General features: G+C 37.2%; 1 protein-coding gene across 1 annotated transcript in view; it reads left to right on the forward strand.

Annotated features, from left to right (window-relative positions):
• ABCB5 (ATP binding cassette subfamily B member 5) overlaps positions 1 to 27,426 on the forward strand; it is a 107,514-nt gene that overhangs the window by 76,536 nt on the left and 3,552 nt on the right. The window contains 6 exon segments of the mRNA XM_059932530.1: positions 2,800 to 3,003; positions 5,906 to 6,006; positions 6,932 to 7,072; positions 17,700 to 17,856; positions 20,962 to 21,162; positions 22,971 to 23,177. Coding sequence (XP_059788513.1) covers positions 2,800 to 3,003; positions 5,906 to 6,006; positions 6,932 to 7,072; positions 17,700 to 17,856; positions 20,962 to 21,162; positions 22,971 to 23,177 — 1,011 coding nt within the window.

The following is a 27,426-nucleotide window of genomic DNA, read 5'->3' on the forward strand; positions in this document are numbered from 1 at the left end:
TACAAAGTGGAAATTAATGAATGTATAAAGGCCTAAAAACATAGCTATCAAGTAATTGATGGCAAGTAATTTCTTAGTAATATTTAGCTAAATTTTACATTAAAAGAACAGTGACTATCTTATTCTTAACAAAACTTGATTGTAATTTTTTAAAATACTTCTAACTATTTTATAGCAAAAACTATATATGTTTATGTGGCTGTAGGAGCATTCCATAGTTAATCTGATGTGGGGTGGGACCTTCAACAGTACAAGTACTTAAGTTCCACAGCCTCTTCATCCAGCTATCTGATCTATATAACTTTGAAACTCATGGTGAGGGTGGGAGGAGAGGAGCAAGTACAGTATATTGGTTTGCAAGGGCTGCCATAACGAAGTACCACAGACTGAGTGGCTTAAACAACAGGAATTTATTTCCTCATGGTTCTAGAGCTTAGAAGTCCAAGATCAAGGTGTTGGCATGGTTGGTTTCATTCTGAGTCCTCTCACCTTGACTTATAGTTTTCTTCTTGTTGTGTACTCATATGGTCTTTCTCTATGCAAGCATGTCTGCAACCAAATTTCCTTTTCTTATAAGGACACCAGTCATATTGGAGTAGGGCTCACCCTCAAAACCTCATTTTAATCTAATTACCTCTTTAAAGACCTTATCTCCAAATACAGTCACATTCTGAGGAACTGGGAGTCAGGACCTCAACATATGAATTTGGGTGGGGGGTGTAGGACCATTCAGTCCATAATATACAGCATCATTTATCTCTGCATCATCCTTAAACTCTCAAGAGGCAGAGTGTAAGCAAGCATTAGTACCAAATGACATTTTTATTTCAGCCTCATAGCTTAGAGTTAGTGTATAACGCCCTAAAGCATGTAAAATGGGTTACCTGTCTGAGTTTTCAGTATTTAGTGGTTTGTTTGGTGTTTGCTATTGTTATTTGTTTTTACTTTTTTGGAGTTTTCTTTGATAGTTCAGTGAAAAAATGGGAAAATAGTGGATCATTATCAGATGCAGTCTTGAAACTAAAACCACAAAAGTTTTTTAGGAATAAGTCAGAGCCCTGTGGAGAAAGAGGGCTTTTTATTGTTATTTTAGTGATGATACTAATTTGGGGGATACTTCAGTGAATATTGATATCATCTTTTAGAGAAGCAATTTGACAATATCTATGAAGAATGTAAGAGTATATACCCTTTAACTCCAGGCTAGGAATTTAACATTAGGAAATAAAAGATGAGCACAAATATTTTGCACAAAGATGTTCATTACATCTTTGCTTTTAATAGTGAAAAATTGGAAGCAATCTACTAGATATTTTTTGAAGATTATTTAGTGACCCAGGAAAAAGCTTGCTGTATAATGTAAAGGGATAAAAGCAGGATACAAAGCTGAATACACACAATAATCCTAATCTGAATGTATGTATTTATGTCTGGAAGGATGTAATTTTTAACATTATTTAGACCTTTTCCAATGGCCATGTTTTCATGATCAGAGCAAAACATATGTTTGAAAATGTGAATTGATATCTTGGTTGATTATAGCTGTGTTTCTAGGTAAATAGGTGTTTCATTTTTTCATCACAGCATAAAGGAATTTAACATTTCAGTTTATTACTTAACATGTGTCCCACTGAAAGTTAATTCATAAGACATGCAGTTCTCGTAAAACAGTTATGAATATATTTCTACTTAATTTAAGATTTTTTTCCAAATTTCCTTTAAGTTACCTCATACCATGATGTTTCCAACTCCTTTTCTATCTTGATATTGCCTCTTTAGACCTTTGCTGAGTGAAACCAAGTTATAAAGTGCAGAAGAGGGAATGCAAGATATCATATCCAAAGTATATACTTCAATGAATATCCTCAATCATTCCATTCAGCACTACTACAGTGTAGTGGCTAAAAAGTACCGGCCCTTTTTCAGTGTAAGGGGAAGGGGCAGGGTTGGTTTTGGAGCCCACATATGGTAAGTTGGGCATCCATGTGAGGCAGCAGCCTCAGGTAGGAAAGCCAAGCCAGAGAAGAGTGAGGAGGGTATGCATGCAGGGGAGACACAGGGGTCATGATAGCAGATTGGTCACGATCTGCATGATAGCAGAGAGATTGATCACGGAACTCTGTTAAAGAAAATGGGAGCCAGGTTTCTCACTGTTGAAGAAGGGGATAACAAGTATTAGAAGGGAGAAAGCTGGAAATAACCTTGTGTTTTTGGATTGGAACTGGAGGTATTGGTATGAACTCATGGATTTCAAGAAATGTAAATAGAGAAATAAATATAGATTTCAATAAGTGCATGCATCTACACGCACACACACACACACACACACACACACACACACACTCCCCAGTTCTGTCTACTAACATTCCACTGATAATGAGCACAACTAGCACCATATATTGATTTTTTTGTAATTAAAAAATTTTTTTTCTTCATATAGTAACTTCTAAATAACGTTCTCCACTAACAGGAACTGGGACTCCTTGGAGAAATGACAGATTTCAGGTGTAGGGCCTGGAAAATCTTTTTGTGTCAGAAAGTAAGAACATATTCAAAAATAACAGGAACATGTCAAAGGACAATATCAGACATAATATAGACAAATAAAACATAATGACTCCTTAGTAGTGGACATTTTAAAACTATAACTATTATTTAATCTCTAAGTATAAATTCAAAATTAAAATCTATGTATAAATCCTAAAAAAGAAAGCTTATCTTATTTTGCAAGAAACTATAATAGCAATTCTTGTAAATTTAAAATTAACTGACTTTTTTCCAAAATATGTCTGATTATAGGCAACAGGATCAAGGGTTGGTGTCTTAACACAAAATGCAACTAACATGGGACTTTCAGTTATCATTTCTTTCATATATGGATGGGAGATGACACTCTTGATTCTGAGTATTGCTCCGGTACTTGCTCTGACAGGAATGATTGAAATGGCAGCAATGACTGGATTTGCCAACAAGGATAAGCAAGAACTTAAGCATGCTGGAAAGGTAAAATAAAGACTGTTGTTCCCATCATAACATTTTAAGAGAAAATCAATAAGAGCTCCTAACCTTACAATACATAACTTCCTTTCTTAGGAATCTGTAAAGTGATGTATATGTATTGAAATTCATACAGATCAGTTTAAGATAGGGTGTAGATAATGTCATAGCAATAGGGTGCATAATTCAGAGCATAGGCTCTGGAGTCAAATTGGCTGAATTAGAATCCAGATTCTACCACTAACAAATGTGTGATCTGAGCAAGTTACATCAACATTTCTGGACTTCAGTTTCTTTCTCTGTAAAGTGGAAATAAAATAGTATCCCCTTACAGATCTTTATGACTATTACAGAAAACACTTAGTCTTAGTAGTATATGCAATAGTATCTGGAAAACAGTAAGCACTCAGTAATATCAGCCATTATTACTGTTACCAAATCGTGGGGGAATTTGTTAACATTGTGATTCCACATTCTCTGATTATTGAATAATTGAATGTCTTGAACAATTCTGGGTATTTTATTTTTCAAAATGAAGAGGAAATATAATAGTTACTAAATTCAAGGCAAGGTACTGATATTGGTAGTGCCTAAAACAAAGCTTTAGAGACAAGGACCATTTTTAAAATGATCAAAATGAACAATGTATTTACTTGGAAATGTTTTTGACATATATAAGTTTCTCATGATCAATCAGATTCGTAAAAATAAAATCATTTATTAAATAAATAAATAAAATCATTTATTAATAAAATCATTTATTAAATAAAATAATAATAAAAATAATCATTGTAGTAGCGATTTAGGGAAACATTAGTAATGTAGTACCATAATATCTAAAAGTTGAAGAGATGTCATTTGATCCAGCCACTCACCCAAAGTAGAAATCTGTTGTACAACATCCCTGCTGAGTGTCTATCCATCTTTTATCCACGCTTTTCTCTAGTGGCAGGCAGTGCATTACTTTCCCAGGCTGCTGCCTACCCCTTAGATGGTAGGGAGTTCTTTTTTTTTTTTTTTTGGTGGCCTTCTATCCTTCTCTTCTTGGCTTTCATCTTGATAGAGGTCCAAAACCTGTTTCTTGTGACGTTATGAAGATGCATCATGTAAATGCCAAGTCTTCTCTTGGTCACCCAGCCCCAGCTCCTCTCATGATATAGTTTCAAAGATCTATATCACATTGGTGAAAGGCCTGAATATAAAAATGATTTTAATATCATTATGGTCTGTATCACAGTGACTGTATCATATTATAAATAGCATGAATATCCATGAATAGGGATCCAACCAAGCACAGGACTCATAGAAATCTGGTTTTCATGACCCTTGGACTTTTCCACCTTTCCTGCACTAGATAAGGACCCTTGGAATGTCTGCTTGAGCAGTACAGACTGAACTACTTAGCATATATTTGCTTCAGAAACACAGAAAAGTTGTTCAGCCCTCCGTGTGAACAAATTATCATAATTTCCAAGTTAATCTGGCCCTAATTAATTATATTTTATTCATCTTAATTTTTATGTCATGAGCTTTAGTTGTATATGTGCCATTTGATTTTTTTTCCATTTTGTATTATTAAAGTAACCTCAGACTATACAATCAATAACTGCAATCAAATAGGCACTTTCCCACTAGCTTTTCAATCAGTCACTTTACCAAACACCAAAACTTAGAATATGGACCAATAAAACATATTGGTCTAACACACCACTGTGAAGCAATTATACTTCAATAAAGATGTTTAAAAAAAACAAAAAAAACAAAAAAAAACATATTGGTCCTTCTTTGGTTGCATGTGTAGATTTGGAAAAATCATCAAATGTTTTATTTTTCAGATTTTAAATGACCATATTAGTAAAAAATAAATAAATAAAATGACCATATTAGTTTTTAAAAGAGGACTATTTTCTAAGGTTCTGTTTTCAGTCCTTTCTCTATTGTGAAAAATGATCACAAGACTTTTTCGTTCATTTCTTTTTGTTTTCCTCAAGATTTCAGCATTCTCATCCATTTTCCTCATGCACTACAAAATGTTACAGGTGGAGAATTTCTTTGAGTTCATTTTGAAATTATGAGAATTTAGAGCAGAATCCAGGTGTCCTGACCATGGTCTACATATCCAGTTCTCCCCCGTAACCCAAGTTCTCCTTCAAATAACCTTGGGTGTCCACCTAGGTCTTCATCTGTCCCACAGTCCACTCTGCCAGCCTGAAAAGAGAATGTGAAAGCAGGAAGTTTCTCTTTCAATTCAACATGTGTTCTCATGTCCAAGAAGTTATTCTGAGCCAAAAGTCTCCTCCATTTTTGATCCCCCTTCTTTTTGAAAACTATATAACTATGAAGAATCATTACATTTGAACTAAATATCTTTTTAAGTTTACAGACATCAAAATGAAAAACGACTGTACAATATCTTATACAGAATTCAAAAGCCACACTCCATGTTACTTTACAGCAGTGTTCCTGAGAACTTTGGTTGCTATTTGCATTTCTGTGCTAGAATAAAATAATTATTTATTTGATTCTCTCTGCTGTCTTCTTCTTGAATCAGCTCATAATTCATAGGACAGCTCCTTTGCATAATTACATATGGACATAATGCTCACTAATGTTTGATCCCTCTGCTTATGGAACTAGTTTAAATAGAAACTCAATGAAGACTTAAAGAGGGCTAAATTTAGACCAGTGGACTAAATCTTTTCAAAAGGAATTTTCCTTGAGCTTATTATCCTAATATATTATTTTCCTGTCTTATTTTGGGGAAGGAAAAAAAAGAAGCTAAGAAAACTCATCAGAAAAACTTATTGACTTAATGTACTTAATATGTCCCCGTTGTGACTGTAACTCACAACCAGAGGTTTAACCACTACTAATTTTATTTCTCTATTTTATTATCTTGTTTTATAAGATAGCAACCAAAGCTGTGGCGAATATACGCACTACAGTGTCATTCACAAGAGAAAAAGCCTTCGAGCAAATGTATGAGGAGATGCTTCAGACTCAGCACAGGTGATTGTAGATTCACACTGACTGTATTAACTATAGTTTGTTCCTATAAAGGCAGTACTCCTGGGTGACTCCAGTGGTTTGCCTGCCAACTCATTTGCTCTGGAATCTTTCCTAGTAATGGTATATCTTAATTCCTTATATGACTCCACCAAGAGGAAACTAGAAAGAGGAGTTGAGAGCAAGCACATTTAGAACATACGTTTTAGGTCCTCCCACATTGCCATGAACTATAGCAAAGTGTGCATATTTTTCTTTTTTCCATGAAACAAGATTGAGGAAATAACATATTTAAGAAAGGAAATAATATTGCTTAGCCCTTTATATTGAATCTCTAAAAGAGTTCACATTTTAAAACAAATATATGCACAACAAATGTGATCAATTCTTTTAATTTTAAACAAAATTTAAATTTAAATTAAAAAAAATTAAAATTAAAATTAAAATTCTTTTAATTTTTTTAGTCCTCCTTACCACATTTACTTAGTGATACTCTTTGTATTACTTTATCAGAGAGATAGCTTTATACTCTTTTACACTCATGCTTGTGGTTGGTACCGCCATTTAATTCCCACTCTTTATTCTATTAGTGCAACATTAGGATAGAAAATATTTTTAAACCAAATCTCTTTAACTCTTTCAGTAGCTATCCTTTCACAGACCTTGTCCATTCATTTGAAAATACATAGAGGCAGCTTTGTTACATTGAACTATAGAGCATATAGCTATAGAGAAAATCATTATATTTATTGTTTTCTCTATAATAATTCTCAGTAGTTAAAAAGTCATTTTCTCTTTAATAATTAGAAAAAGTGTATACCCCCTAAATGATAATATGTCTTACCTTCTGTATTCATTACTCTACATTTATTTAAAGGACCTTACTATACCTCATGCCCCATTATCTAGTAAATTTTGTGCATTTCAAAAATACCTTGAAGAAAGCACAGATCATTGGAATCTGTTATGCATTCAGCCATGCCTTTGTATATTTTGCCTATGCAGCGTGTTTTCGATTTGGAACTTATTTAATTCAAGCAGGACAAATGACCCCAGAGGGCATGTTCATGTAAGCTGTACAAATATATAAACCCTGTAAATGGGTTATGTACTTAAATTAACCAGAAAGATGTCTAGTTTAGAGTGTATTATCATTTAAATCATATATGTGCAAAAGACATGTTGGGGAAATTAAAAAATTTTTTGTTATTTAATATCTATTGATATAAGTGCAGTCAAGCTGGTAAAATACTGATATAACACAGGTACTCTGAGTTAAACTCCCAGATGAATTGCTTCCTACTTCAGTTTACTAGACGTGGGAATGTGGGGGTAAAATATGCCTTCTTGTTATCCATTATCTCCCAAGGTGGAGATGGCTTTATCAAGTGTGACTGTAAATCAGTGAGGTAAGTTCCTTGCTAAGCAAATACTCCAGGAGAAACACATGTAAATGAGTACTTCTCTTCAGAAAAGTCACGTTGAGAATTGATCATGGCATCCCAATGAGGCTGCCTCTTCCCAAAGCATTTGTTGGTGCTTCTATTTGGAACTCTGTTCACATAGTTATGAATTTCTTTACTTCATAGAAACACCTAAATTCAACTTCTGAAATAAGAAAAATTTATTTTGGGTATTAATTCTGAGCTTCTTAAGTCTCCCTAAAATGTCAGATTATTACTAATCTATATCATAAATGTCACTGCTAAACGTTTAGAGCTAGAGAAATCCATACAATATTTGACTCCAGAAAGTAACGTTATTTTTTTTTAAGAAGCCCACCAAAACATACACATCAAAGCAAGGATCAGCCTCTTCAAAATAATGACTTGGGAGATTACACCTGTTTCAAGGATACTGCCATTTGGCAAAAAATGTCGGGAATTCCTCTTTGGGATTTACCTCTCAAGACTCAGACATATTCTTTTGAATATCCTTATTGGTGGCACATATTTGTACTTTGAGGATATATTCAATTTGAAGAAATGACCAAAAGTCATTTGAAGCCAAATAATTTCAGAATAACTTGGAATAATTTTCAGTTCCTCTTCATGTGTTTATTTGTTTGTTTGTTTGTTTATCTATCAAACATTAACTGAGTTCCCAGGAAGTTTCTTTGCTAGGCACTCAGAAGGAAAGCATCCACAGTTCACCAACCTAATATTTTTGAATCTATGAGGCCACTTAGAGGTTTCATGAAGCAGATTTTCTTATAAAATGGAATATCTGTATTTAAAATGTCAACAGGAATTTTAGGCTCCCTGTTCTACCATGTTTTCCTACCCTCTAAAACAGTGTGCAGTATTGTCTTTGTGAACATATAAATCACAGTTATGACATTTACCCTTGGTCTTCATTCTGATTACACAGACTAGTTTACAGAGATAAATTAACAAGAAACCAAATGTAGAATCACCTAAATTACTTCATTCAGCTCACCAGCCTGCACTAAATTAGCAAGTTGTTTCCTTGGTTCTTATGAAATGCACGCAATCACAAGCTTAAAAGTTGATTGTATTCCAAAAGTTTGCTTGCAAGCCAATTGTTTGAAACTCAGAACATGTCTTCCTTACATTGCTCTAAACTTTCTGCAGCCATCTTTAAATCCCCAGTGTCCCATTCCTTCATATAACTGTTCCTTGGTATTAGTTGAGAGCAAGCCAATTAAATATATTCATACTAATGTAGGATGTCTGATGATTTTATCAATTCTCACAGAAGAATTTTCATTTATAAAAGCAATTATAATCCCAGTTACTTTCTAATGGATTTACTTGAAGATAGTGTAACAAAGCAATCAAGAGAGAACCACCTCATTTTCCCATCACCAAACTCACTAGGGTACCACTGATCCACCATGCCTGCCATCTCCATGGAAGAACTAAGGTCCTTGTCTGTAATAGGTTCCTGCAATCATCTCTTCACATCAGTTTCTGTCACTACTATCTCTTTGCTTTATAATCATCTGTCATAAAAAAAAAGAAAGAAATCTCTCCCATGATCTTAAGTCCCCTTCTGCCTACTTTCAATATCTCTGTTCTCCTTTGCAGCCAAACAAATTCTAGAATTGCCTATTCTTGTTATCTACACCTTTTCATCTCCAACCTCTCCTAAACTCATTCCAATCGAGCCTTGATTCCCACCATTCCACTGGAAAGACTCATTATCAAGGTCACCACTGACCTCCATCTTGCCCACGCATAGACCCATCCAGTGTCCGGTTTTTGGTATTTTTTAAAATTTTATTTATTTATTTATTTATTTATTTTTGGCTGTGTTGGGTCTTCGTTTCTGTGCGAGGGCTTTCTCTAGTTGCGGCAAGTGGGGGCCACTCTTCATCGCGATGCGCGGGCTTGTCACTGTCGCGGCCTCTCTTGCTGCAGAGCACAGGCTCCAGACGCGCAGGCTCAGCAATTGTGGCTCACAGGCCTAGTCGCTCCGCGGCATGTGGGATCTTCCCAGACCAGGGCTCGAACCCGTGTCTCCTGCATTGGCAGGCAGATTCTCAACCACTGCACCATCAGGGAAGCCCCTGGTGTCTGGTTTTCCCATCTCATTTAACTTGACCTCTCAGCAGCATTTTATACTCTCCTTCCTGAAACATTTTCTTCTCTAGGCTTTTTCTCCTTTGTTATTGGCCCCCCTCCTCCTCTATTTCCTGATTTTCTGCTGGGCCTCCACGTGTTGGGGGGCTTTAGGGCTCTCAGTGCTTTTCATCCACACACTCTAACTGGTAATTTCATCCAATCTGATGGTTTTTTAAATATTACCTGTATCCTGATGACTCCCTTCTGTGTATTTCCAACTCTGACCCCATTCCTAAATACCACATGCTTATCCAACTACCTACTGGACATCTCCACTTAGGTGTCTAATCATATCTTAATGTGTCCAAAACAGAATTTGAAGTTTTTCCTTCCCAAAGTGTCTCTTTTCCAAGACTTCTCCATCTTAATAAACAGCACCACTATCTATGCAGTTGCTCGGCCCAAAAATCTAAGAGTCAACCTTATTGCTTCTCTTACCTTCACCCACCACATACAGCACCAAGTCTTAACAGCTGTAACTCCAAAATACTTCTTACCATCTCTACCCGTGTTACCTTCCTTTTTACCTCTTTGCCTGTCTTGACTGGACCACTTTAACTACCTGCTCACTGATGTCCCTGTGCTCACTCTCTTGCTTCCCTGTAATCCATTCTCCACACAGTAGCTAGGTTGATCTTCTAAAACACAAATCCAATTCCATCAATTTACTAAAATACTGTAATGAATTCCCATTGAAATTTGAATAAAACCAAATTCCTTACTCTGACCTGAAAGCTCTACACATTTGGGCCTCTGCCTTCCTTTCCAACCTCATCTACCATTGTCTTTTTTTGTGATCTGCACATCAGCCCCCTACTTGCATTTCTGTCCCTGGAACTCTCTTCTTAGTGTTTTTGCACTTGCTTTTTCCTCTGTCTGGAATAATCATTCAGTTCTTTACTGGGCTGCCTCTTTCTCACCATCCAAGCCTCTGCTCCTAAGTCCACTCCTCAGAGGGACTTTTGCTGATGGCTCAAAGTTGTCCTCTTAGCCCTTCTCCTCATCACTCTCTATCCCATTACCATGGTTTAGTTTGTGTATAGCACTTACCACTATGTGAAATTATCTTTTTTGTTTCCAGATTTATTGAGTACATAGACTGTAAGTTCAGTGAGAGCAGAGCTTAGCCTGTTTTGGTCACTGATGTTTCCCTAGAGCCAAAAACAAGAGCTTGGAACATCATAGGCACACAATAAAAATTCACTGAATAAATGACTAAACCAAACATAAAGGGAGAGATTTGGAGTGGTGCATAATTAAGCAGTCCAGTCATTCCTGGAAATGTATTCCCAGATTCAACTTTTCCACATCACTCCTGTTTTTTACAGATTCTTCTCTTTTTCTTCCCTTCTACATCCAAGTGCTTTGGCATAAGGACTGGGTGTAAGTCAAAGACAGCCATTTATAGAAAAGTAGAATGTTTGTAGCTGGGAGTCTACTTCTCCATACTGAGATTTGTTTAGATTAAAACTAAGCAAAGAATTTTCTTAGTTAAAGAATGATACAACTTCAAAATCATGCAATCACTATCATGCCTGCAAATGACATCAGGCAGGACATTTCTTGAATGGGGCCTCTCAAGGCTGCCAACCATTCTGTTTCATATGATAATCAGTATAACAACAAACTTGACTGAGTCTTTACTTAGTATTAAGGATTTGTAATACATTTTCTGCTTAATCTTCTCCACTACCCTGTGAAATACTATGATTCCCATTTTACAGATGGGGAAAATTAACACTCAAGGAAGTTACCTAACTTGCCCAAAGTCAGTTAATCAGCAAGTGGCAGAGCACAGATTCAAGTTCATGACTCAAGATGCTAGGGGCTTTGCTTAGTTGACATTTATTATTATTAATTATTATTATTATTACTAATTCTGTGACAAACTTTCATAGAATCTTTCTATAAAATTATTGTTTTTTTAAAATTCTTGTGTAGTTTTCCAAACGTTTAAATATCCAGAGCTGGGCTGATTCTTACCATAAATGGAACAAGTAACTTGCTTAGTATTAGTTCATGACCCTAAAAAAATACAGAAGAATCAAAAGGCCCCCATACAAAAATTCCTCCTCCTACTGGACTACCATACTTCCTGAATTTTTTTTTCATTAAATTCATTGAAAAGGGTCATTTCTGGAGATGTAAGAATTTTAGCTGTCAGAACACATGTAGTACTATTAACATGAGAGCAACAATTAATGAACAGTAATCACACTGGTATTTCCTAGTGCCCTGAGGGAAGGAAGAAACAAGGAGCTATCTGAGCTTGGACCATGAGTATCATTTTTGATTTGAGTTTCATTCAACCAGACTACAAACAAAGTAAGGATACCCATACTTTTATCGTATGGACAAAGAAGAGAGGCTCTGGGAAATATGGGTATGGGGCTGTGCAAAATGTGAACAGATGAGATTTGTCTTCAATAGCAAAATCTTCAGTTTTCTTAGAGACCCAAAGTGGTCCCCAACTACCATAAACATGTCACAAGTGTCCCTTTAGACACACTAAACTACACCTGGCCTAAAGGACTCTGTGCCTTCCAGAATCTAAGGATACAGACAGCTTTCTATCTAATCAGCTAATTGAATGGAAGATTTTACAAAGAAAACTCTCTCCTACTAGAACCCTCCTTACATAAAAAGAACTTTGTGCCATTCTCTAAATAAATGGTTTCCCAACTCATCAATCGAGGAGCTGGTTAAAAATGCAGATACCTGGAGCTCACCCTACAGATCTAACCCAGAGACCTGTAGATCTGGTGTAGGGCCAGGAAATTACGTTTTACCAAACATCCCAGACTGTTCTGAGGCACAGAATCTGAAGATCACTCTTTAAGAAATATGAGCATAGGGACTGAATTCCAGGCTGCTCTCCATAGCTACTTGAAACCTCAGGGTTTTCTTTTGGCCATTACCAGAAACTTTTCTAGAATTATTTTAAAATTGGGGAAGTCATATTTTAGTTTATTGTATAAAATAAAGATGCTTTATTCGCTCTATAAAATGTGAATGTATTTTCATGATTTATAGCTACCAGGATGGATAAGCTGTCTCTCTTTCAGAAGTGACAGTGTGCCTTATAGAAGGAGATGCACAAAGGGAGTTTTAACAGCAGAATCCCTTGGTGTGCTCATAATGTTACTTTATCAGCAAGGCTACTATCAACCTTAGTTTCTTCTTCTAAAAAAATAGGCAACATACATTTCTCATGGTAGAAACTGTCTCCATCCATCTCTATTATTGTAGAAGTTTCTCTGAAATGAGCATTTTTTAAAAGGTGATAATATTTTCCCTCTGCTGCCTTGCAGCCAATGCATAAGCATTCAGAAAATCTCTCACTTATGTTCTCACACACATACGTGTAGTAAAAATCTCCCCTTCTGCTTCTGTTAGCCCTGGCAACACTTTGGATTTACTTCAGTATAAATGTACAGACTTTGAGAAATACAACATACGTTTATTTTCTCCCGTCTGAATTTTGGTGCCTTTAGGTTAGTTTCTACCTAACCTGCCTTTTGCAATATAGTCCAGGAACCATTAGTGCCCAGCAGAGGTTTCTGTTATTCTCCATACTCCCACGTCAGAACTTTCCTCTTTCTGTTTCTTCCTTCTTTGCTACGCATATTAGCAGGAAGCTAAGTAGAGCAGATGGGTAAGAAAGAATCAAGGCATGACAGCCTTCAGTACAGTAATTATAAAAGCCACAGCTTTGAAAGCTGCCTGATAAGCAGAGAGCCAATCAGCTTATGTGTTGTGGCCTAGTCCTCCAAAAATCCAGATGCAGTTCTTGACAGAAAATCATATTGAACTTTGAATACTTAATGTGGTTATTGGCCAAAAGAACAATAGGTGGGTTTTCAGTGAATATTAATAGTAGGTTAACAGCTTGGAATAAAAAGGGATAGAAAGCAAGCTAGGTCTCCACCATCATCTTTGCTCTGGTAGGCCAGGCAGCCATGGAACTGTGTTAACATAATTAGGGAAACAACCTGAGTTAGCCAAAACAAGGAGAACAGGAAAGTCTTCTTTCAGTGTTCATTGCCATGGCAGCCACCCAGCTTCTGCCAGGCTCCTCCCCAGAGATTATCCAGAGGATAGGAGGAAAAGATAAGGAGACCAGATAGAGGGATCAACCATTGAAGGGATCTAAAGGAGACAAATCAAGGGGGATTTGCTATCTAGGGTCCTCTGAAGATTCTAAAATGGGAAACAAGTGGTAACAAACCCCAACATGCAGGGAGAGACAGTTCTGGTCAGCTCTCCACTAGAAGGAGCACGGTGTAAGGGAAAACAGTAAACAAGGAGGTTCAAGTTCCAGTCCTACAGTTTCATAGCTATGTGATTCTGGGCAAATTGCTTATTTCTCTGAGATAAAGAGTCTCCTTATTTATTAAAAAGTGATGTGTGTGCCTTACTCCTAGGTGATCAAATGGTATCATGTATACGAAAACATTCTATAAAACCCAAAGTACCAAATAAATATAAGTTGTATATTTTCTCTCTCCCTTCTGTTGAGAAAGGGATTTATGGAGAAAAGCAAAGGATCTTTGTACTGTTATATGGATGTTAGGGGAAAAATAGTATGAGTATGGGAATAATTGTAATGGCCACCCCTGTGAGGAAAGATACTCTATCTTCCAATCAAAAAAAAGAAACTTACTGAGTGGGGACTTCAGAAGTTGTGGTTTGACCTGCTATGCTAATCTACATCCATAGAAATGTGAGAACTTACTTTCCAACAGAAAGTGTCCCATTAACTTTCAGTTCTATGAGAGGAATAACAATAACTTAAACACTTAATGAGCACTATACTAAACACTTTATATTATTAATGTATTTAATTCTCACAACAACCCCATAAGATGTAGATAGTCTTGTTATCTCCAATTGTCAGTAAGGAAGCAGAAGCACAAAGAACATGCACAGGGTCACAGAACTAGCAAATAAATGATGGAGTTTGGATGTAGTCCCAGTGATCTGGCTTCAGAGTCTAGTCTCTGAACTGCCCAGTATACTTCCTCTTAGAATAAGTCACCAAAGGTATACAAACTGGATATGGGAGCAGGGTTAAGGGGAGACAAATAGACCTGAACCAGTAACTATGCTGGGTATTTCTATTTGGATCAATTGTATTAAAATTAGGATTGTTCATTTCTATGCTTTTTTACGTTGTTCCCAGCCAAAAGGTCCTTTCAAAATTCTAATTCTATCTCAGCAGCAATGATGGGCAAGGGGATTTCCCCATTGCTTGAAAATGCTTGGAAGGATCACTGTAGCGAGGGTGCAGTGACAACGGCCCCATGAACCCACGAAGAATCCATAAAACTAGGAAAGAAGAAGCCTAGCACGTGAAAACCCTCTCCAGACCTCTTCCTGCTCAATATTCTCTTTCCTCAACCCCAGCCAACCTGGAGGTTTTTTTTGTTTTGTTTTGTTTTTTAATTAATTAATTAATTAATTTAGGTTTTTTTGGCTGTGTTGGGTCTTCGTTTCTGTGTGAGGGCTTTCTCTAGTTGCGGCAAGTGGGGGCCACTCTTCATCGCGGTGCGCGGGCCTCTCACTGTCGCAGCCTCTCCTGTTGCGGAGCACAGGCTCCAGACGCGCAGGCTCAGTAGTTGTGGCTCACGGGCCTAGTTGCTCCGCGGCATGTGGGATCTTCCCAGACCAGGGCTCGAACCCGTGTCCCCTGCATTGGCAAGCAGATTCTCAACCACTGCGCCACCAGGGAAGCCCCCAGCCTGGAGGTTTTTGCTATAAATTCAGTAAAGCAGTATAAACTCAGTGTAAATCCATATAAGGATAAACTGTAGATAAGATTTCTTCTTCCATGGACAATTTAAATTAAGAAAGTTATAGAAGTTAAATTTTAGGTTTTTGAATTCCTGCTTTACATATTTATGGTTCAAGAATTATTCCAACATGAAAATCATTTCTGAACGGTGGAATGTTTCTTGTAATCTTATTTGGGCATGAAGGGGCTATATAAGCATTTATGATAGATTAATACTTTGACAAATGTGTTATTAGTGACTTTAAAACATTCATCATTATAGCAAATCATTCCTCTTTGTATATCCCAAATGGGTGAAATTCCCAAGACCAACACTGGCATGGGAAGTCGGCCTGAACATTTCTCTGGAGTAAGCTCTTGGTTCAGATGCCTCCAGGAGGTTGGACCAATTTGAAGGATCTGGTTTAACTCTCTCATAGAGTTAGAGCACTGGTTATTGTGCAATAAATACTTTTTAAGTGGAAGTGAAATGCAACTTAGTTCGCTCTAGCTAATTGGGCCAGACTAGGTTAGGACAGATTCTATAGCAGACCAGCTTTGGCCTCTTTATACAGAACCCACCTACGGAAAAAGTATAAAGGAGATTAATGTCCCTGACTCAACCCCCAGATAGTCCCATCACCACAAAGTTAGGTTCCTCAATGTAATCCTCATCAATGTCAACCGCCATCCCACTTAGCCTCCCCTCAACATATACACAATAAAGACAGCATCAGGGCTTTTAGTTGGTACTCTCCCTTCTCTACTAAAACTTTTCTGCTTGCTCTATTGTGCATCCTTTGGATCATTTACCTCTCACAGAAGCAAGTTCTCCCTTCTACCCTTCTCAGTAAATTTCATTTTATGGGAGACCTAACAAAGACATTAGCCTTTGTACATTTATGCCAAATGATTAAATTGACTTTTAATGACGCAAATTTTAGAACAGGTAGATATTTTGGCACATCTCAAATCAGAGGAAAATGGTATTTTCTTAGTTGTTCTGAGAAGCCTCCATCCCTGTGGGACTAGAATCCAGGTCTCCTGACTCATAATCCAATTCTCTTCCCATCTTACCTGCTGACTCTTGGATCAGACTGAGGCTGGAGTCTGATTCAGCCTGGTTTTTTTTCCTTGCATTAAAAAAAACAAAACAAAAAAAAACCTCTGATGTGTAACCTAAATTCAATAACCACTTCTGATATTTATAGCTGAGTATTAAGTATTTTGAATGGCATTTTGAGCTCTACATAATTTTAGTAAATATTAGTACTAAAAATGCCTTGACAACACAGAACTAGTGGCTACAAAATTTTAGCGTCTCACATCCCAGTAAACTGGTTGTTTGTATATTTTATACTGTGTTTGACCTTTGTAAAGACAACAAGATTCAAGATCTGAGGTCTGTGTCACTGAAGAGATTGCATCAAAATCCACGCCTTAGTAGGTCCCATCGCTGGAGAAAAGCAAACAAACAACTGGGTTCTGTGATGTCTTTTTACTGCCTAATGTTTAAATATTGCCAATGAAACGGAATTGTACCTTTAACTCTGCCACTGAAATGCATTATTTTTCATTCTAGTAATATGTTTTCATGGCTAAAATGAAAAAGAAAATGAGAGGAAAATATTTAACCATGGCCACATGATACGCCACATTTCTGTGAACAATCTGTGTGCTTCCAAACATCATTTGCATACTTACCATTTTATAATTAACATATTTTAAGACTGAGATCATAATCTATAGCAGACCAAAGATCAAAGCTCTTCTTCCAGCCTGGCTAAGGTATATTTTAGTCAGATATTGTTTTGAGGACCTTAACAAAGTACAATCTCCATGCTTTGCTCTCTTTAAATCATGTAGCACTTCAGACAGATAACCAATCATCTGACATCAGTTATCTGTTCTAACTACATTATATGCAAAAAAAAAAACAACATTCATATCTACTGTGTAAATTCAGATCTCACTACTGGTGACTCATTCTTCCTATTGTTAGTTGAATTCTCTGTTAAATCGCCAAGCAAATGAGCCTTATATCAAGGAGGCTAAGAAGTTTTATATTCATTAGTTAGAGCCTTTGAGCTATCTTTCTAATTGGAAAAGAAATTTTTAAGATTACCTGAGCTCCAAAGGTTATTTTGGTGTACAAGGCAAGGGATGATCACTATGTGGTCGAAAATTACAAAAGAGATATCATTGTTGGGCCTTCAGCATTAATGGTATTGTCTGGGCCAAAAGATTATATTCCAGTGCCTGATTTTTCCTTCACTTTTACAGCTCTTGTTTGAAAACAGACCTAACTGAGATTCATATGCTTTATATTTTGATAGAGTTTTTACTGCAATTGCATATGGAGCTATGGCCATTGGAGAAACACTTGTTTTGGCACCTGAATATTCGAGAGCCAAATCTGGGGCTGCACATCTGTTTGCTTTGTTGGAAAAGAAACCAACTATAGACAGCTATAGTCAAGAACGGAAAAAACCTGTAAGCACAACTCTGATTTTAAATGTCCACTTATTATTAATTGTCTATATGCATCCTCTCTAAATAGAGACTTAAATGAAGGCATTATCTGATAACTGCAAAAGAGAGTGCTATAAAGAATTAAAAGCTTGTATAAATAATTGTTATGGCTACAAAGGGAGAAAGGGGGTCTTGTCTTAATCAGATTTTCACCTCTATTACTAAAATGTACAGATTTTATATTTAAAAATATGTGCTTCTAGTTTATTTGCCTGATGCCATGAGAATATTCTGGAACAAATGATTGATTTATATATTTGATTTTACTTAGACTGCAAAATTTTTAGTCTTGGATAAAGATTTGCATTAGGATTTATTCATTTTTTTCCTCTGATAACATATGCAAAGTAAATAGTGCCCTGCTACTTCAGATGCCATTTTTCGTGGGAAATATATCTGCAAACAAAAGAGAGAAAAAGGGAACTATATTTATTAAATTATTAAATATTAAAACACATGCACATATTTAGTCACGAACTCTAAAAGACTGTGAATATTAAAAGGGAAGTAATAGGAAGATTGTATAATTTCAAAATTAGCCTCTCAATAGTAGTCTTATACATTAAACATATATTCAATTTTTCTAGACATTTTAAATTTAAAAGAATAGCTATTAGGTATATACTTAAAAAAAAATTTCATTTAAAAGTATTTCCCTCTAGAATTTTAACAGTAGATTTATATGTATTATAGCTTAAAATAGTACATTATCACTAGAACTTCATAATTATTAAAAGGTATGCTGGTTGTTAGAAACAAAAAGATCATGAAATTCTCAGAATACTCTAAGATACATTATTGTCAAAATAAGATTTTATACTTGTCTTTTGGAAAGTAAAGTATGTAGGAAACTTTTTTAATCTTAGGATTTAGATATATAATAATATTACTACTCATTTCTTTCTAAACATTACAATAGAGGAATTGAGCATCTCATTGATAAATGTCCTCATAGAACTGTATACAAGACATAGAATGTGGAAATGTTCCTTATAAAGACTACAAAATTGTTATTTAATCTTTATTTTATTTAATGTATGAATACTTCTAAATATCAGTCCCTATGCTTTAAAAAAATTAAAGTCCGGTACAACAAAATTGGCAAATATTGATAATTATTGAAGCTGGCAGATAGGCATATAGCAGTCTGTTACATATTATTCTCTCTACTTTTATAGATGTTTGAAATATTCCATAACAAAATGTTTAAAATAGTAGGAATAAATTTTTAAACGTATTAAGTCTAGAAATCTAGAACATCTCTCTATGCCTTTCCAAAAGGCACCAGAGCATACACAGAAATAATTGCACTCTCATTATTCTGCAGTATCCTGAGGTTTTTTTAAAAACCTTTTTTTTCACAAATAATATTCATGTGTTGTAGTGGGCAAAACAGAAAACATTGAATAAGCTAAAAATAAGCTACTACTAAACTTAATATTTTGGCATATGTCCTTCCAGGTATTTTTTTCTAATTCTAGACCTCTTAACCACATGTTAACATTTCTTTCCTTTGACAACAGAATAATTTCATTGTCAAACATTTTTTGGTACTCCTCCCCTCCACCTACCCCCGCCTCCTACCTATATACTGGGCTTGGAATATGCTGAACATGACTATTAAACCTGACTACTTAAAATGCAGTTGATTGAGGGCAAACATGAAGTTCAAAAGAACCTAAAATCTTATGAACCAAATATATAAATGGAAAGTTAATCATCATTTAGTGATCATTCTGGAAAGTCTTTTATAAATATCCCTGGTGTACGTAAGTATTGGTTTACAAATTACCAACCACTAAAGAGATTGAAGCATAGAGAGAAAGATAAACTTTTAGGCAAGTGTCACTGTCAAAAAATGATCAATTAACAATAAATCTGAATTCAAAATATAATGTATATTAACTGTAAAACATGGTCCAACCTACAAAAATAACATTTATATGTACAGTTGATGAGGACCCCAGCTAAGCTGAATTAAGCAATAAATGTCTATAAAGCACAAACTAATTTTTTTTTTGTTAACTCCTGAATAATCCAGGTGGGTTTTTTTGTTGTTGTTGTTGTTTTTAATTTTATTTATTTATTTATTTATTTTTGGCTGTGTTGGGTCTTCGTTTCTGTGTGAGGGCTTTCTCTAGTTGCAGCAAGCGGAGGCCAATCTTCATCGCGGTGCATGGGCCTCTCACTGTCGCGGCCTCTCTTGTTGCGGAGCACAGGCTCCAGACGCGCAGGCTCAGTAGTTGTGGCTCACGGGCCTTGTTGCTCCGTGGCATGTGGGATCTTCCCAGACCAGGGCTCGAACCCGTGTCCCCTGCATTGGCAGGCAGATTCTCAACCACTGCGCCACCAGGGAAGCCCACAAACTAATTTTTTAAAAATGTATTTATTTAGAGCAGCTGGTCAAACAGCTAATTTACAGATCGCACTGTGACTGGGTACTGAAGCCAAAGGAAACTAGTGATTTTAGGAACTTGGTGAAGTCCAGTAGTGAAGACAAGAACTACAGATATAAAAATCTCAACAGAAGTGACAGAAACAAATGTGCAGTCAGCAACTCTATAGAGAGGAATATGATGTTTAAAACTAAAATGGTTGGACTTCCCTGGTGGTGCAGTGGTTAAGAACCCGCCTGCCAATGGAGGAGACACGGGTTCGAACCCTGGTCCGGGAAGATCCCAGATGCCGCAAAGCAACTAAGCCCGTGCGCAGCAACTACTGAGCCTGTGCTCTAGACCCCCGCGAGCCACAACTACTGAGTCCATGTGCCACAACTACTGAAGCCCGCGCACTCTAGGGCCCACAACAAGAGAAGCCACCACAATGAGAAGCCTGCACACCGCAACGAAGAGCAGCCCCCCCTCGCTGCAACTAGAGAAAGCCCGTGCAGCAACAAAGACCCAATGCAACCAAAAATAAATAAATAAACAAATTTATATTTAAAATAATAAAATTAAAATGGTTGTGGAAACATGCACAATTTTCAGAAAGCACTCAGCCAATGTGCTATAATTTATTACAGCCTTTCTAAGTCATCCTCTAAACACTGCCAACTTTCTTTCACAGGACATATGTGAAGGGAATATAGAGTTCCGAGAAGTCTCTTTCTTCTATCCATGCCGCCCAGATGTTCTAATCCTTCACAGTTTATCCCTCAGCATTGAGAAAGGGAAGACTGTAGTAGCATTTGTTGGGAGCAGTGGCTGTGGGAAAAGCACTTCTGTCCAACTTCTGCAGAGATTTTGTGACCCAGTGAAAGGACAAGTGGTAAGACTGAATTCAAATACAACTTATCTGGGGGTTAGTAGGGCTATTCTTAAACATTCCCTTGGGCTTAAGCATCCTCGCTGATTTGGGGAGGGCAAACAGTGCAGTAGTTAAAAAAAAGATCTCTATGCCTTAACTAAGAGGATAAGCAAACCAATAACAGAAATGATGGATAGGACTTTGAGGCTAAGATCAAAGCTCCAAAGATTCTTCAACCATTATAGAGCAGAAATTTTGATCTTATAAGCCATGGAATTCTCTTAGAATACAGGTGTTGGAAGATGGGTGTAATATCAACATCTGGGCTCTCTTGTCACTCTGTTCTGCCTCCCTGGTTCAGGCTTCCTGCTATTCACTCTGGCCATCTCCACCTCCCAACTCTCAAAACCTTAGGCATGATTAGAGCTTCTTTGAATCAGCTCCATTAAGTTCTGCATCCTGATCTCAAAAAAATGCAACCTCTCCCTCCTTTGAACTCCAAGGACTGTTTTTCTCACCTGGCACTTTTCTTACTTCAACTTGTATTCAGATTTTCAATTATTCTCTCCCCACAACCACCACCAAATTACACACACACAAAGACAATTTCCTGTTCTGCCTTCTCCTACCCCCACAAAAAACCATAAGCCCATAAAAGTCAAAAACTGTCATGTTGGTCATCCTTCTGCTGCAATTTACAGTCTTTTCCCCATCACAAAGTCTCAAAGACTCTTTGCAAAATGGAACAGTCCAAAATGGCTGCCTTGTTACCAGAGAAAACAATGAGTTAACAATGAGTATGAAAATCAGGCGACATTCACCTATTTGAACATAGCATAGCACACTCCCTCCTTTAACTCCAATGAGTTCCCACCACAGTTACAATAAACCAGAGTCCATACCATCAAATCAAGGTCGTTCATGATCTGGCCCCTGCCTCTCTCTCCAAACTCCTCTCCTATCCCTCCTACCTCGTTGTGCACTGTGTGTCAGTCTCACTGGCTTCTTTATGTCCTTTAAACACACTGTGGACCTTTGTTCTTGCTATTCCCCTGCTTCGAATGTTCTTACTCTAACTTCTTTGCCAATGTCTTCTCATCATTCATGTCTCAGTCTAAATGCTACTTCCTTAGATAGAATATAATGCATCCACTCGCCCCCTTCCCATATCCTCACCACACCCTTAGTCACCCTCTATCCCATTATCTTGTCTTCATGACACTTTCTTTTTCTGATGTTATTGAGTTGTTTGTGTGCTTATTGCCTGCCTCTCTCCACCAGAATATAAGCTACAGGAGGGTAAGAGCTTTGTCTTGTTGATTACTGTTTCCCCAGTGTCTGAAGAGTCCCCATCACATAATAGGTATGCTCATCAAATGTCACTTGAATTTTGTTATACGTCCATGTGAATAAACATGGCTTTGTACAAAATGACTTATTTCTACATGTGGACTACTGTATCAATCTGCACCTACTCTCTCACCAGGCTTTAATAAAGTGGGGTCCTGTTGCAGTGGAGGTTGGTATTTTTTCATCTGACTTCAGTACAGAGCACCAGACGTTATTCTAGACTCTGAGCAAGTCTCTAGAATATATAGCCATTCCTAGAAATGGCAAGTAAGTTTAGGAGTCGGTACTTTAGTCAGTTACATGCTGTCTGCTTCTATACAACATATGATTTATGAACCTTCCTTGGGTAACATTATACTATGAAACAGCTTGAATTCCTAACCTTCTTGTTATGATTTGTATATGTTTGAATACAGTGAACCGTAACATGATACAGTTGTTGGATCTTCACATACCATTTTCCGTTCTGCTTTTGGCAGCTCTTTGATGGTGTGGATGCAAAGGAATTGAACGTACAGTGGCTGCGTTCCCAAATAGCAATCGTTTCTCAAGAGCCTGTGCTATTCAACTGTAGCATTGCTGAGAACATTGCCTATGGTGATAACAGCCGTGTCGTGCCATTGAATGAGATAAAAGAAGTAGCAAATGCAGCGAATATCCACTCTTTTATTGAGAGTCTCCCTGAGGTAAGAAAATGTCTGAAATCTTGAACTACAAAGCTGTCAAGTAAGCCCAAGTATTTTATTGGGCCTAAGTGGTTATTTTTATGTGCTCCATGGATTATACAATTTAGTTATTGCTAGCATCTAATGTAAAGTTAGATATAAAAAGCAAAATTTGAGATTTTTGTGTGACTATTTTTTCCAAGACCAAACTGTATTAATATTCATGAATTAATTTTCATATTTTGATTCTACACCTTCTATTCATTTATACTCTGCCATGTCTACACCACCATCATCCCCCTGTGGACAACCTTAGTAGCCTCTTAATCTATTTTCCGGCTTCCAGTCTTGCCCCTTTATAATTTTTCTTCACAGCAACTGGAAGGATCTTTTAAAAACATAAAGTAAATCATACCCCTCCCTGCTTAAAACCTCCTAATGGCATCCCTTTGCAAGAAGAATGAAGTCAAAACTCCTTATGGGGCTGGCAAGGCCTTCTATGATCTGGCCCTGCTTGCCTCTCCAGCTCCTTGCTCATCACGTGCTCCCTCTGCTCCAGCAACACTGGCTTCTTTCTGTCTCATCAATTGGCCAAGTTCTTCCTTACCACAGGACATTTACATTTGCTATTTCTTCAGCTGGGGCCTCCCTTCCTCTGGCTCTTTGAGGAGCCAGCTCCTTAACTTTCAAGATCTTTCAGATGTCACTCTTGCAGAGGCCTTCCTTGGCCACCTTATTTGAAAGAGTCCCCCCCAGCCCTTATAGCCTATCACATAGTCTTCAGGGCGCTCATCACAGTCTAAAATTACCCTGGTGCTTATTGACTTGTTTAGGGCCTCCTTTTCCCACTAAAGTGTTAAGTAAATGCCTGCCATTTTGGTCACCTCTCTGTATCGGCTGTGATGGCTGACACAAAATCTCAGAAAAGTTAAAAATCTTGGCTAACTGTAGAGAAGCCTTTAGCATAGCAAGCATTGATACAAATCCAGAAGTAGTGCATAGAGACACTGTAATTGCAGCTTAAAGTTCTTGCAATATCTGTTTAAACCTACATACACACACAGATAAAATAAAGATATAGATACCTACTTTTGATTGGAAACAATTTTTATAATGTGATTTTCTAGCTCACTTTAAAAGGAAATGTCAAAGTTTAGTAAGCATTATATCAAACAACTAATCTAGTGCCCTGTTCTTTGGGGGAGGATTCTGGTCACCATACTCTCTTTTATACTACTAGATCTTCCCTCACCATCTCCTGTCCACACTAATTGATGCCTCTAACTATAAATGGGCCATTAATACAATTTCCCTAACTCCAGTAAGGTTCTTCATTACTACCTATAATAGAAGGAGTGACATATTTTTATCAATATTGTGACCCTATGTCTTTCCCTTTTTTTACTAAGGCATTCACTGCGTTATTGATTCAGGGTCAGATTATTATCCACATACTCCTGATAGGTTTTTTTCTTTAATTTATATATGGTAAAATGCTATCCATTTTATATTTGTACCATTTGACTTTTGTCCTTAAATTGCTTATTATCTTTCTTTCTTTTCATTGTACTATTTCTCAGATTTACCCAAAACTACATACTGCAGAGATTCAGTGTGCTTTTTACAATAAACTTTGAGAATCAAGATGATGTTATTTCCAAAAGAAAGAATAGCTTGTTTCTCAGTGTTTTTTTTTTTTAATTTTTATTTTCATACCACAGAACTTCCTCAATCTCACATTACTTTAATATCAATTTTGAGTCCTCTAACTTCTTTTTTATTTATTTATTTATGGTTGTGTTGGGTCTTCGTTTCTGTGTGAGGGCTTTCTCTAGTTGCGGCAAGCGGGGACCACTCTTCATTGCGGTGCGCGGGCCTCTCAGTATCGCGGCCTCTCTTGTTGCGGAGCACAGGCTCCAGACGCGCAGGCTCAGTAATTGTGGCTGACGGGCCCAGTCGCTCTGTGGCATGTGGGATCTTCCCAGACCAGGGCTCGAACCCGTGTCCCCTGCATTGGCAGGCGGATTCTCAACCACTGCGCCACCAGGGAAGCCTTTTCTCAGTGTTTTTAACTTTAGTTTACCTTCGTATCACTGTTACCCCTAAAATATATACAACCATAGAGAAATCTGGTGCCAAAATATCATTCTGGAATAGGACAGTGGAACTCCTAGTCTAGCAGCAATGAAAATGACCATTTGGAGTGAAGAGAAGATAGGGAATTTGGGAGATCACTTAGGAGCTCTTTCCAGGGTTAAGTTATAAAGGCCTGAATTAATAATTATAAAGTGAAGTAAAACAAGGAAAAGGGTGTAAAAGATATCATAAAAGTGGATTGTCAGGACTTAGCTTAAGGTTGTCTGTAGAAAGTGAGCAAGAAAGTACATAATACACTGGGCAGCTTGCTGGAATAAAAACACACAGAGCATATGGTGAGAGTACAGAAGAAGGAATGACAAAGTGTCCTTTTTTTTTTTTTAAACCATGCAACAAAACCTTTATTAACATTTTGAACAGGTTCAGCTATTACTAAAACTGGTAACTTCTAATCTTAAATTGGGGCAAATGGCTAGAGTGCAGAGTGATGCCATCATTGGGCATTATGAATGCAAGACTGAATAATTAACAGCCACCCCTCAGACGGAGGACCAGGTGCAGGGTCGACTCTTTCTGCATGCTGTAATCAGAAAGAGTGCAGCCGTCTTCCAGCTGTTTGCCTGCAAAGATGAGCCTCTGCTGATCAGGGGGGATGCCTTCTTTATCCTCAATCTTGGCCTTCATGTTCTCGATGGTGTCACTGGAGCTCAGAGAAAACCACACAGAGGATGCTGCTTTGAACTGGGTTTTGAAGAATGAGTATTTCACTAGGCAGAGAGGCGACAACACCATTCTTGGAAGACAGAATAAGCTCATGAAGAAACACATATATGTGAAAGGGTTTTAGGTATTTGGGGAAAAATAAATTTAAAATTCTGAGCATAAAGCATAAACTGGGGAATTGAGAAGAAGAAGCCAAACAAAATATGCACGTGGACTAAATGCGAAGGTTCTGATTTACCAGGCTAAGTTTGGAAATAGGAAACCGCTAGACATTTTTAGGCAGAGAAATGACATGATCAAATTTTTAAAGAAAATAATTGCATTTGAAGCTCAGCCTTTTGTTTGCTCATTCAAGAGGCTCTGAGGTCTCTGTGGCAATGGCATAGACTGCATGAAAGGGGCAAGTCCTGGTACATTACAACAGTCTAGATGAGAGAAATTCAGGTCCACATTTTCTTTCCCCCAGTTCCAATTTCCAAAAGTTCTTAAACTCCATGCCCTCCTCTCCCCTCCACACACAAAGACCACGTGTTTGATGTCAATTTGTTGGGTGGCCAAAATGATGTGAGGATTTATGAAATCTTTATTTGTCCTACTTAGAATGAGTTGTCAAATATTTCTACAGAAATATTCATATATTTGATTACTGGTTGCTACCCAGCCCTTTCTGGGGGTGTTAAATAATATATATCACATATTAAATATAAATAATATATAGTATGTACAATTTACAGTATATTTTCTTCTAAAGTAAAAAAAAAAAAATAGAATTCTTAAACAAATATAGCCCTGTGGGTTTCAGATAAAGGATTATGGACCTATCTGGCAGATCAAGGCAGGAGGGTGAATAGCAGAGTGTCAACTCAGAGCGTGCTAAGGGTAACACATCTATGGTATGTGCCATGGAGATGACCTGCAGGCATTTGGAAATATCAGCCTGGAAGACGAGTTGACATAACACTGACTTGGTCTTGAGGATCCTCGGAGAAACACAGCAGATGTAGATGTCCCCTAGTGGCCACAATTTCACACGGTGGCAGCTCTCAGTCAAGCCACATCATGTCTCCCGCTGGAACCACCCTGAAACTCCTTTCCAGGGCCTGCAGGGAATCTCCAGAATGCAGTTGGTTTAGGATTAGACTCTTTCTGATGTTCCTTCCAGGGTCCAACTGGTATTTAGACCCAGGTTCACATTGAACAGCCATTGCCCCTTGAGTGTCTCATAAAACAGGTGATTTCAGGGCACTCACTATCCCAGTGTTTGCCAGAAAATTTAGATTTTCGGTTTAAACAGGAAAGAATGAAATCCTATAGTTCTTCATTAAAAACAAACAAAAAAACAAAAACTTTCAGTTTAAGTGTCTGAAAATGGTTGCTATTGAGGCAACGTGTATAGTCACATTTATAATCTGTTCTGCCTAATGATGGGCAAAAACATCTGAACTGTATT

This window comes from Balaenoptera ricei, chromosome 9 (assembly GCF_028023285.1).
Source record: "Balaenoptera ricei isolate mBalRic1 chromosome 9, mBalRic1.hap2, whole genome shotgun sequence".
In the NCBI taxonomy this organism is placed as follows: Eukaryota; Metazoa; Chordata; class Mammalia; order Artiodactyla; family Balaenopteridae; genus Balaenoptera; species Balaenoptera ricei.